We start from the raw sequence: 12602 nt of genomic DNA on the forward strand, positions 1-12602 counted from the left end.
ATGGGATTTGGAATGAAATACCCACTCCCGCAACTTTTTGCTGTTTAATAAAGCGCTCTGGGTGGATGGATATTGATGGAGGGCATGCTGACGAATACTTTGATGCAATGCAATTCTATCCTATTTAATTTGAAAGAAGAAAAACAATTAAATAAATCACAGTCATGTAATCATGATTTGTCCCCTGTTGCAGCGAAGAATATCGTTTTAAACGGTGGTTCCTTTTGCAAAGCATGGATTCTTCAACAAGAGGAATATGCGTGGTATTTAGTCCAGTGAGGTAGATTGAATCCTGCAGAAGTTCTATATCAAGATACATGCTCACATTTCAGAGGTTAAGACGACATAACCAAAGAACCAAAAAAAAAAAAAAAATTAAAAAAAATAAAGAAAGAAAGAAAGGGATACGATTACTATACAAGCTGCCCAGAAACGAAACTATGCTCGAAATGCCCATCTAATCCCCCAACACCTTCTATTGTCATCTTTTTGAAACACTAGAGCAGTGGTATCTGTCAACAATCAGCGCCGTCCGCTATGCAGGACACAATAGTCAACAATATCTATAAAACACAAAGACCACACCAAGACCCCTTCCTACGTAGTTCTGTACACGAGCAACAAAATACCAATCAAACACAAACATCTTTCCTCTCAACGTAACTTAAAACCATACCCTCATCAAAATCCAGGAACACACCCCCAACAACAAACCTCTCTCAAAAACGGAAGCGGGCTCAATAATCTTCCTCTCTGCCTGTGCTTCAGCATCTGCCCACTGACCTCATTGCCATCATCACCACCACCACCACCAGCATCCGACATATTCCCATAAGACTCGCAATCCCACCACTCTACCCACTGCGCGCGGACAGTCACAAATGACCTTGCACACACCGAGCAGTATTTCCCGCCCGCATCTCGGACCTTTTCAGCACGTTTTAAATGTTCCAGCGTTATCGCGGGGCCGGCGAAGGTGTCTGGGTCGATGAGATGGGAGATTTTTGGACCGCGGTTATAGGCACGTAGAGCTAGCTCGCGGAGGGTGGGGGTGCGTGAAAATGAATGTGATAATGATGACGGGGAAGAAAACGATGAAAACGGGATGTTGATGTTGATATTGATGTTGATGTTGGTATTTGTCTCAGGAGCGTCTACAGGGAGTCCGTCTGCGTCGAAATATTTCACAATACCTGTCGCGACGGGGATGGTGATGGGGATGCGATCACGTAGGGGTATTGCTAGTGGTTTTTCTGTGGGTGATGGAGTTGCATTTACTATTTTATCTTTTTTTTGCTCCGTGTCCTCATTCTCCTTTACCACAAATGTGCCATCTTGTCGGACGTGGCAATGCCATTGCGCCACATTCGAGGTATCAGGCATCACGAACGGGTTCGGATGAACTGTCAATTGCCTTAGTTCCGTGTCCCTCTTCTGCAAGAGCTGCAGCACCTCATATGGCAGATAAGAGAGCTGGTTGCCCGCCACATTCAGCTCGCGCAGCTTGGTCAGGTTTCTGATGGAGCCTGGGACCTGTTCCAGTTCGTTGTGCCGCACGCTCAGAACGCTGAGGTTGGAGAGTTCGAAGACTTCTGCAGTTAGGGTTTTGAGTTGGTTGTTGGTCATGAAAAGGCAGAGAAATGGCTCGAAGGAGCTGAAGAATTGCTCGCAGTTGGTGGGAGATCTGGAAATGGAAAAGGATAAAGAAGGACGGGGCTTGTCCATTTGGGTGATTACGGGATACTTGGTGAATTGAGAGATTGGGCGGAGGAGTCCCGAGGGGATGGAACCGATATTAAGGTTGCTTGATATATATCAATGGATGTTTATATTTAAGAGGGGAGATAGGAGATATCCATACGAGATGTCAATGAACTCATGCCCCATCTCAAGACAATCCGAAATAATCTTCCGTGCCTGCTTATGTTGATATGACTCTTGCACCACCGTCGTCATCGTCTGGACAACTTGTGCATTATTATCCACTTGGCGACTGCGCGCAAACATAGGTCCACGGAGGAATACCGAGTATTGCTCTCTAGCTTCAACATATCCATTGCTGCCAGTTGATACGGCAGCAGCAGAGGCAGAGGTAGAGGAAGCAGTAGTCTCTTTACCATAAGGCGAAATATCAGCAAACCCTCCAACCCCATTCGCACCGGACGCGCAAGTATTCCACATTCCGGACTCGACAGAATCATCGCTAGCCAACCACACTCCACTATCTAAATTGCGTTTATCCTTAAATTCAGTCCTCCTCTTCTTGTCTGCAGCCGCATGCTTCTCCTTCTCTGTTTCTTCCTCCCCCCACCATGTCCCCCGATATTGCCGTTTCCTCGTCACCGGCAGTTGCGGCACTCTCCCGCGACTACCAGGACGCGTCGTCGCATTCAATTGCTGCTGCTCCTGCTCCGAGCCATTATGATAATTCTCGAGAGTTGATAATTGGAAATCATCACTTGAGAATAGCGGTGGGTCACTTGAAGGCAAGGAGCTCTCGAAGGTGAAATGATTACTCTGATGGTGCAGATTGGGAGGGAGAGCGGTCGCACGTTGGCGAGAGTGGCGCGGCGGTGGTAGGGGGAAGTCGTCGTCCATTTTACTTATATTTTTATTTCATTGTGTGTTTGTATCGCACGTTGCTTCAATTGAGTGCAATTGCGTGCCGGCAAACGGCGATAAAATAAAAATAAAAATAAAAAATAATGCTTTCTGTTCAGGAGATAAACAGGTTCTTGACGTGCGACCCACGATTTTGGGTCGGTTGGCAATGACTAAGCACCGATCAACAACATCTTGGAACCTTAAGAAAAGTCCCAGTGATCAAAGGATCAAGCGACATTCGATAGCGGGCTTTATCTGAACGTTATGGGACAACTCCATTTTAAGGAAACGGTGGGACAGCAACCGGGACGGACCAATGGTTCAACAGCTCGTCAGCGCTGATTGGAAAGCATGAAATTTCGGTGGGATATGATCTACTAATGAATTTAACGCGTCATTTCTCAGTCATATCTCACGTTGTTTGAACTAGGGCGATTACTTTTTGTTTTTGATGAAGTTCTCAAAATCCGGGTTGAATAGTAAACCTACTTGTGACGAAGCGGAGAATTCACATTGAGCAGGAAAAATGGGACTGAGTGAGTGACCAGTGAATCTTACCCATGTCATAACTGTTGCTGAGGGGATGCAACGCAATGATATTATCAATAGAAAAGAGTGAAGAATAGTAAAAGGGGGAGATAAAATATAAACCCTCAAATCGGTTACCATAGAAATGTTTCCACAACAGATACAACACAGCCACTCCCTCCACCAAAACAAGAAAAGGAAAAGGTCGGGCAAGTCTAAAACAAAAAACAATGAAACGCCTCCGCTGGGCAGGACCTGGATATAGTTCTCGTTCTTTTCCATTGCAAACACCGTATCACATCAAAAATCAAAGCAAATGCTTCGGAGAATAACGCAAGAAAAAAGGGGGGTAGAAGATATAAAAATCAAAAAAAAAAAAAAAAAAAAAAAAAAAAAAAAGGCGAAGAGCCAAGGATATATGGATAGAATCAAAGGTAGTAAACCAGAATATCTCTGTTCTTCTTCAAAATAACAAGTTTCTAACGAACAAACGGGCGCATGTCGGTGTGGGCAGTGGAGAAACTGCGAGGGCAAATTGACACGACAGCGAAGAAGTGAAGATGGGTATTTATAGGAGCGTTCAAAGGTCATCATCCCTAAAGTTCGGATTGTAAAAGGGGGTATCTTGTCCAAACCTTGAGAAAACAGCAGGGGATTTTCCCATTGTGTATCCATCATTATAAAAATAAAATTAAAATAAAAAGGCGAGCACAAATAAGGGCTAAGGTATTTGAAAATAAAATGGAACTATCGTCGAGAAGCAAGTGTCTCAAAACATGAGCATGGAAATTGAGTAAAGGAGACCAGGTCTTCGGAAAGAAGACGAGGGATGTGAAAGCAAGGAGGAGAGGATGGGAGTTTGAAGGATGGAGTATTAACAATACAGAGTTGGATCGGTCGCGCAAGGCTGGAAACGGGGAGCCGGTTTATGTGCATGTACAAAAGTCGAGTCTTGACGACAGCAGAAGACGAATCGAGAATGAAATATATGAACATTCCACGGAGCTGGATGTGGGTATCTTTCGAAATGAAGTCATCATAAAAAGATAATAGTGGATTAAAAACTAACCAAATCCGGACGCTTAATCGATCTTCCTTGGAGTTGCTGTGGTTTTTATAATCTTGCGTTTGCGTTCTTGAGCCTCTCTCACACTCGTCTGAACAGCCTCCCATCCTCTTTTTATTCTTGTTTCTTTCTGGGGTTTACAGAGCTGCGCCAAGCAGCACCGCGAAACCTCCAGCCATCACCATTGGCAACGCGGTCGGCGCAACGCCCAAAGCAGCATTTGATGTAGTCAATGGGAAGACATTTGTTGTATTAGCCACAACTGCGTTGGGAGCAGGAGTGGAAGTAGTGGAATTTCCTGCAGTGGTGGGGGAGCCGGCGGAGCGGAAGACGGTAATTGTCACGGTGTTGGTTATTGTGGTTGTTCTTGTTGTAGTGCTCTCGTCATCAGCGAATGCAAGTTGCGGCGCAAGGAGCAGGAAGAGTGCAGAGAATAACGTGAGGATATTCATATTTGCAGTTGTTTTTTGTTTTGTTTGGACGTTTGGACGTTTTGAGTATGGATGACGAGACGATACGTGTTATAGAGGATATTCACACCAGACAACAACAGCAACCAGAAAGGAATATTGATATCGATATGGAGATTCTCCGTGCGACGAGGATGGGATAGATATTGCAAGGGATTAAAAGGAGCGGGATTTACGGGCGGACAGGAACTCGCAACGTTTTTCGGAAGAAAAATTTGCTCGCAAATGGCAGACTGCAGTAAAGCGCTGGAAGGTCTAGATTACTTTAAAGAAAACAGATCAAGTGCGAAAGGAACGGTTATCGCAAAGCGATGGTTTGTGGTCCCAAGGAATGACTGATAAGGAGTGTAGAGAGCACTGCTCGACCGGAAATGGGGTGCTTTAGAAAAGAGCGTGGGAGGCTTTGGGAAACGCCTGGTAACAAGGGACCAGACGTGCGGGTATATGAGAGGCACGACGAAGGAGAGCGGACTCGGGCGCAAGGCAAAAAGGCAACGAACTGGCCAGGGACAGGGGAAAGGATTTTGGTAGATTACATTAACTCTTTCGACCCCACCCAACCAAACCAAGACTAACCAGAAGAATCATAGTGGGTAGCGATGATTCGCTCTCTTTCGCCCGACCCAGCGCCCAGGTTCCGCCAGGCACACAGGCACAGCCGTATTATTCGCAGATCCACCCACCCGCATGCCAGATCCGGATTTTCCACGAAATATTGGCTATTTGGGGGGAGATTGCGGCGGTGGGGGGCATTCTTGAGGGGATATTATTATTATGCAGAGCTCCGTCGCAACAAACCCCACATTCCACATGGTCACTTTCTTCCGTCCTCTCTTCGCTTTGCGCGTGCCCTGGTTTGAACCCGGATGCGCTCTCAATTCAATGTTACCTTCCAACGGAGAACCGTTGGCTATGACAGCGTCCACGCTATTCCAGGAATTAGGTGCTTCATGGGCAGCGCCAACCCAATACATCTGGACGAAGGCTGACAAAATATTATCTGCCCTATTTCGCTAGGACGGTCTCATCTCGCGTTGGCAAAATCTGACAGGCAGAAGGCGCAAAGGCAGAGACGACGCCGAGACGCCAGAAATGATATTATGGTGTTCCTGGACGACCTAGGACTCCCCCAGGTTTCTTCCAGCGTTGTGTCTTTTATTCCCTACACTGTAAGAATGAATCATCATGCTCTAGCTGTAACATCATCCGCAAGGTAGTTAACAGGGGGATACTGAAGAATCCATCAGGCAGGCACTCTCCAAAGTTAAAAAGTGTGGAGATTCTTGCGTCTATATCGTCATCGTGATTGAATTTGGAGAGCCTGGGACAGAACATCCGTACCTGCATATAAGGTAAGGGAGGGGAACAGGGCAGATCGAAAATATAAGACATCATCGTCAGACAACAAACAACAACAAACAGATTCTCCAGACACAAACAGAGAGAAAATCAACATGATGCAGAGAAAAAAAGGTCTAGTTATCCTAAGTTCTTCACCATTGCTTTACGTAACGCCTCCACCACCCCACTCCGCAATCCCTTGCGACGGGCCAGTCGAGAACAGCTTGAATGAAGAAAATGGCTGGGCTTAAGAAAACGGAAGTAAACAGATTGCGGTGTCTTATCAAAAATATTTTCACGGTAATTTAAATCTGGCGTCCTAACTAATCACAGCGACCGGTCGTTCTTCAGGTCCTTCGAACCTTTTCAGGGCTGCTCCGGAGTTCCTGGTTGGCTGGTTCCTGGCATGAAAATAATAAGCCCAACGACCGATCAACTTCTCCCTTTTCGTCTAGTTCTTCTGTTTGGTCCGATGGGGCAAATGAAGCACGGTCAAAATGAAGAATTCGATCATTACTTTCTGTCCATTTTTAGTAATGCTGTACTTTCAAGGCTGTGAACCACCAGAACTTGCTTTTTGGTCTGTGGTCCAATTAGGGCTACTCAGGTAATCCTAACCCTAACCCTGGTATATAGGGGCGGTGACGTTGAACAAAGATGCAGAAGTAGTAAGTGTGTGTGTGGTGTATGTGCAGAGGATGTTTGCTCCGTCGGCTGTGTGTTTTTTAGATGATGTGATCAGAGTTGATCAAGGTTTTCAAAGTGGGCCAAACCACGTTCAATTGTAACCCATTACGAGTTAACATCGCCTGCTCAGAGGAAGGAAAGAGAATGAATGCTTCTTGGAATCGGCGCAAAGGCTAGGTAGGTTCTCTCATGGGTAACATTAGCTATGGGTTTCCGCTCCTAGGTCGAAGCATACTTTGAATCATGAAATCATGGACAGTTAAAGCAGACGCCTCCAACTGCAAAGATATGGGTGCCGACAAGTCCTTCAAATCTGATTTTTGAAACTGATATTCGCAACCTCTGATAACTTGTGAATAATGACGTTATCATCCCTGTCTGTCAACTTCATTCTTGCATCCATTTTTTGTTTTGGAATTGTGATCTCTCCATTCATAAAGAAGCTCTGCTATTCTTTAACAGCTTTGCCTCGGACAGGGAGAGATATCCCTCATCAATGTTGCCATATTCCTCCAGCCACGCTAGATGGACTTATCCATCTGAACTTCGTGGTGTAAAAATAACATCACCACATTCAACCACCAAGGCGAAGTTGAAAGTTGACGTTGGCTCCTCGGATGTTTCGGGCCGAGGGCAGGCTCACCCATGGTCAATGCTTATAAAAATAAAAGAAAAATAAAATCAGGTTGCATTTTCTCTCGGAAACACGGGCCTGCTTCTGAAGCCATATCTTATTAAATATGCCGATTGTATCGTCATTAGATGTGGATGTTTTGCTGCTCGTATGACAAGCTCAATCCCGTATTCATGCGCCAGTTTCACTCTAGCCCTAAAGGAATTCATGCGCTGCTCTCAATTTTGTCACCGCCGATCATCTCATCTTTGAGGAGGAAAAATAAAGGGGAAATAGAGTTATAAATATTAATGCTTTGACTTTTCAACCCCATTATTATTGCTGATCACGGCGATCAGACGGCACGCGAAGTTTTTTGGCGCACAGTGGAACTGAGCCTCAAGTAAAAAGAGCTGCTAATTTTCCTTCGACTATTTTTTATTTTTTATTTATTTTTTACTTATTTTCTTTTCGAAACGCACTTTTACTTTAAAACTTTGAAAGGGAGCAATCGTCACAAATAGCGAATTCCTTCTTTTAAACTTGCCAACCTGCTAAAGCTCGCTCAGTTTGACCTTGCATGCGTGAGCAGACTAGGTGTGGCAGTAATCAACTGTAAAATTTTATTTTGCTGACAAGCTGCTCTAGGAAATGAAGTTGTACCGGCCTTGGCCAATTTCTACTGCGAGCTTATTGATGATAGGCTGGGAACGGAGTGCAAGGCCGGGTTATTGCAGGCCAGATTGCGCGGGCATTGTCGCCAGTTCCTGACAGCCCGGGAAATTGCCGGATGTACGGTTTCGCCATTCATTATACCCCTAATTACATGCATCATGAATCATGATACAGTACGTAGGCTGCAGCAAGGTGGGAAAGGGAAGCGTGGAAACTAGTTGCAGAGAAAGGGAAAGTAGCTTTATTGCATACGTCAAGGGTAACAATAGATGGGTTTAATGGCATGGGCATGTTTTCCTGGCATGGGACGTGCTGTGAAGCCCAAAAGAGTCCGATGGCATTATCGATTTATGATACATCCCTCCTTTTTCTATGTTGTCGTCGAATTTGGTTTTCAACCTCCTCTGGGCTATAAATCTCAAGTGATAGCATCCTACCAAAAAAAAAAAAAATAAAATAAAATAAAATAAAATAAAAAATAAAATAAAATTCTATCATGAAGAGATGTGTTATTACCTCTTACGACCTCAAATCAGAGCTTTAGGATCTTGTCATTGTCAACTTTCTCATCTATTGACACTTAACATCTTCCCAGCATATAAGACCTGGTTTGGATTTGCAAGGGACGCGCTTTTCCTACGGGAAGATTCAATTGCAGTTGTTAGCATCTTCCTATAAATCCGGCGGCTCGCCCAAAGCTGCTCCGTCTGCGAAATAATGAAGCCAGACTGCAGAGATAATCTATGAGCTGATCTCATGCTAAAATAGCCAAAATAAGTTGATTTTCACTCATATTTGCTGAAGAAATGCTGAATATTAAATGTATGAAGGTTGAAGCAACATTGTTTGAAATGGTGCACTAAATTAGACTATATCACGTGAGTAAGTGATCCAAAAAGTGTTGTAAATCATTAAACAACAGAGCTTTGCAGAGCAAACCATGAACATGAAAGTCTTGACAAGATGTCAAGCAAGGTGCTATCAGCATATGACTTCTATATTCAATACCGCCCAGGTCAGCTGAACCCCACTGACACGCCGTCAAGGCGCTCAGACTATGCTATAGTCGATGGGAAGAAGATCCTGTTACTGGACCTCTTCCAACACTGCAGAAAAAGCTGGCTGCAGGGGGTGGAGAACTCTAGAGCTGCAGGGCAGTGCCACGGAGGCAACGGTGCACTCCATAAAAGCAGGAGACAGAGTCCTTGAGTCTCAAGTTGAGGCTGGCACTAAAGATCATGAACTTCTCATGCCATGTCTTGCTGCAATATGCCTTGCAGAGGATGAAGCAGTCTACAAACTTTCAATCAAACAGCTTCTTGATTTCATTAAAGAGCTGCAGGAGAGGGACACCTCAACAGCATCTTGAATAGAGAACATAAGGAAAGAAGGACCTGGGTTGAACTTGACTGAAGGGCTTTTAGAGCAGAGAGATGCCTCTGCAAAATCAGTCTTTGTCCTGAACAGTGGAGCAGCGCATCAGGAGCTATTAAGAATTCATCATGATGATTGTTATGCTGAGCACTTTGAGATTGAAAAGGCTGAAGAGTTTCTTAAAATATAAATATATTTAATATGAGCTAAGGACAGATGTCAATAAATATATGAAGATATATGATATCTGTCAAAGAATAAAGATACTAAGATATAAGCAATTCATCAAGTTATTATTACTGCTAGTATCAAAAAGCTTATAAAATAATATATTAATGAATTTTACTATGAACTTTTTTAAGTTGATAAGACTAAAAAATATAATTTTATTTTTATCATAGTTGATTCTATTTTAAAAATAATTTGATATATCTCAATCATAAAAAAGATTAAAATATAAAAATTTATTAATCTTTTTTTAAATGTCATTATTTAAAATAATAGTTTTTTAAAGTTAATAGTAACAGATTATGAATTTTTTTTCACTAGTTACTACTGATTAGTATTTTACTATTATTTTATAATAAAATATTATCTCAGTACTGTTCTTTATTTATAGATAAATAAATAAACAGAAAAATAAAATCAAATTGAGAAAAGTTATTTATAAGTATTTTATTTTTATTATCAAATTAATTAATTATTACTATTATTAACTATTGAATTTTATTTATAATAATATAAAAAATATTATTTTAAAGATATTTTTAATTAAATTTTATGATTATAATAATATAATTTAAAATTTTAAAAAATTATTTTAAAAATTATATAATAATAAATATAAATATTATTTTCTTTTATATAACTACAACTTAAAGAATTTTAATATTTTTAAATAAACATAAAATTATAAAATTTTTAATACTCAATATAAATAATTAATTTAATTATTTATTAATTTTAAAAATTTTATAAATTAGTAAAAATTATAGTAATTAATTTAATAAAAAAAGATAGATTAATAAATATTAATAATTTAGTAAATAATTTAATATTAAAAAAAATTAAAATTAAAATTTATAAATATATAAACTGATTAATTTTTTATTTTATTAAATATTTATTATATAAAATATATAATTTTAAAGTTTTAAAGAGTTATAATTATTATCTAATATATTTTTTAATAATTATAATATTTTTATGATGTCAAAACTTTTTATACTAACTTTTTACTCTCACACTGCTTATCTCACACTGCTTATCACACTGCTTACTAAAGCACTTAATGTAATTGATAAGCAAGTTAGCTACATAAGTGAGTCAGTCACTTTCCTTCTCACTGTACAACAAGAATGCCTTCAAAGTTTCAACTATAAAGAAAAACTAGCAAATTACATTATAAATTATTTTCTATATACTTAGAGCATGTACAGGCAGTATGTTCAATAATCTCATATACACTACATCATAATGCTGCACATTTTTGTAATTATGACTCAGCAGTTTTAACTACTCCCTGCTCTTATTTATTGATTTTTCATATGTGATTTAAGTCTTCTTCAACTATCAAAGCACTCTCTTGAGCTACATATGTACAGTCTCTTTCTTACTTCTTCTTTTGTTTAGCATTTGCAGTTCTTAACTCTCTGTTTTCAGCTGCTAAAATAGTAGCACTGTGTATTGTCATTTGACACTTCTTGATCAGCTGACTTAGAGCATAATTAATTGAACTGAGTGAGCTCTGCATATAATGCTTGTTATATTCTTTAACTTTCTCAGCCTGCTGCTCTAATTAATGTATATTATGTGGTGTAGCTGTGACCCAGGAGGCCTAAGAGCTGTAAGAGATTTCTAAGAGAATGAGAATACACATTATGATATTAAGCTATGAGAGAATCTACTCAGAATTGTACAGAATCAGCTCAGCAGTCATAAAGCTGCACTTAATGTTGCTCTCAGTCAGAGCCTGCATCTGAGTTGCAGAATAAAGACTTAAAATCTTCTTCTTGTCAATATGATTGATCTCAAGCTATATTTAATTTTTCATCTACTGTCTATATGCAGTTTTCAGAGATGAGAAGCAGTTAACATCCAATGACTGAAGAAGATGAGAGAAATGTAATGATATATAGAGGATAATAATTTGATTCTCAGTGCAAAATTAATCAAATTTAATTGAGACATAACTTCAATGTCAGTCTAGAATCAATAGTTAATATCTGTTCTTCATATAGAATAAAATCTTCTCATTAAACATCTCTTTCAATTAGTATAAGCTCAGCTGGTCAGTGATTCAGTCATTCTCACTGACTTCAATCACTTAGTTGCATAATAGTCCTTCTGTCTCATATCAACAAAATTGATATATCTTTTCTTTGAGAATAATTATTGTATGCAAGACTCAGTCAGTTGCATTAACTTCAGCAGTAACAGTCATTTATTTCTGATTTTCAGATTATACAAGCTTGAGATTCTCAGCTCTTTCAGATTTAGTTATCACTCTGACAGTTTTAATTACACTCATCTGAAACTCAGTCTTATCAAAGTTGTAGATATCATCTTTCAGGATTTCATACTTCATAATAGTATTTCATATGAGTCTAAATCACTCATAGATAATCTTAGAATCTTCACATAAGACTTACTGATAATTATACTTGTGTGAGAACTTGAATTTCAGCTTATTATGATATTTGATAAAGTTTTATACTCAGCATTTACTCACTGTGAGTGAGGAGTTGAATTCTCAGTTGACAAGAAGAAGATTGAGTATTTCTCATACAGTTATAATTCAAAAAGGCTGATCTCATTTATTTATAATCAGAATTCATTGAACAAGAAATTCTTTCTTTGTAAAACTAAGTTTCTGATTCTTTGAAAAAGTGTTAACATATACTGTATGACTATGTATCTGATCATTTAGAATAAAATATAAAATATTATACAGCTTTACTATAGCTTATACACTTTAAATTTGATTATTTTTAAATATTTAAATGATTTACAAAAGTCTTTCTTCCTGAGTAGAGGCTTTCTTTCTTTGTGTGATTGATATTTTTGATGATGAAAATGTTGTTCTGAGATGAGATGAAAAGTGACTGACTTGCTTATGTGACTGACTCACTTATTGATTATATTATCTTCACATTACTTATCAAAGCATTTTAGAATCAACATCTTCTAAAGAATCAGCATTATTTCAAGATTTAGCACTTAGAATCAGTACAAATTAGCATTT

At 39.7% G+C, this 12602-nt stretch overlaps 4 protein-coding genes across 4 annotated transcripts; 2 read left to right on the forward strand and 2 right to left on the reverse strand.

The window, feature by feature from the left end:
• Positions 1 to 681: 681 nt before the first annotated feature.
• Positions 682 to 2598, reverse strand: PAAG_07452 (leucine Rich Repeat domain-containing protein; the record flags this gene model as incomplete). Its single annotated transcript, XM_002790547.2, has 2 exons — positions 682 to 1804; positions 1862 to 2598. The coding sequence occupies 2 exons, from the start codon at positions 2596 to 2598 to the stop codon at positions 682 to 684; spliced, it is 1860 nt and encodes a 619-aa protein (XP_002790593.2).
• A 1737-nt stretch (positions 2599 to 4335) lies between these two features.
• PAAG_07453 (hypothetical protein) lies at positions 4336 to 4650 on the reverse strand (the record flags this gene model as incomplete). The annotated part of the gene is made up of 1 exon (XM_002790548.1): positions 4336 to 4650. One exon carries the CDS (start codon positions 4648 to 4650, stop codon positions 4336 to 4338), a length of 315 nt encoding a protein of 104 aa, XP_002790594.1.
• Positions 4651 to 4697: 47 nt separating this feature from the next.
• Positions 4698 to 6024, forward strand: PAAG_07454 (hypothetical protein; the record flags this gene model as incomplete). Its single annotated transcript, XM_002790549.2, has 7 exons — positions 4698 to 4791; positions 4878 to 4921; positions 5020 to 5195; positions 5266 to 5410; positions 5449 to 5611; positions 5686 to 5837; positions 5920 to 6024. The coding sequence occupies 7 exons, from the start codon at positions 4698 to 4700 to the stop codon at positions 6022 to 6024; spliced, it is 879 nt and encodes a 292-aa protein (XP_002790595.2).
• A 2923-nt stretch (positions 6025 to 8947) lies between these two features.
• Positions 8948 to 9353, forward strand: PAAG_07456 (hypothetical protein; the record flags this gene model as incomplete). The annotated part of the gene is made up of 2 exons (XM_002790551.1): positions 8948 to 9069; positions 9113 to 9353. 2 exons carry the CDS (start codon positions 8948 to 8950, stop codon positions 9351 to 9353), a joined length of 363 nt encoding a protein of 120 aa, XP_002790597.1.
• Positions 9354 to 12602: the final 3249 nt, after the last annotated feature.

This window comes from Paracoccidioides lutzii, assembly GCF_000150705.2.
Source record: "Paracoccidioides lutzii Pb01 unplaced genomic scaffold supercont2.24, whole genome shotgun sequence".
Lineage (NCBI taxonomy): Eukaryota > Fungi > Ascomycota > Eurotiomycetes > Onygenales > Ajellomycetaceae > Paracoccidioides > Paracoccidioides lutzii.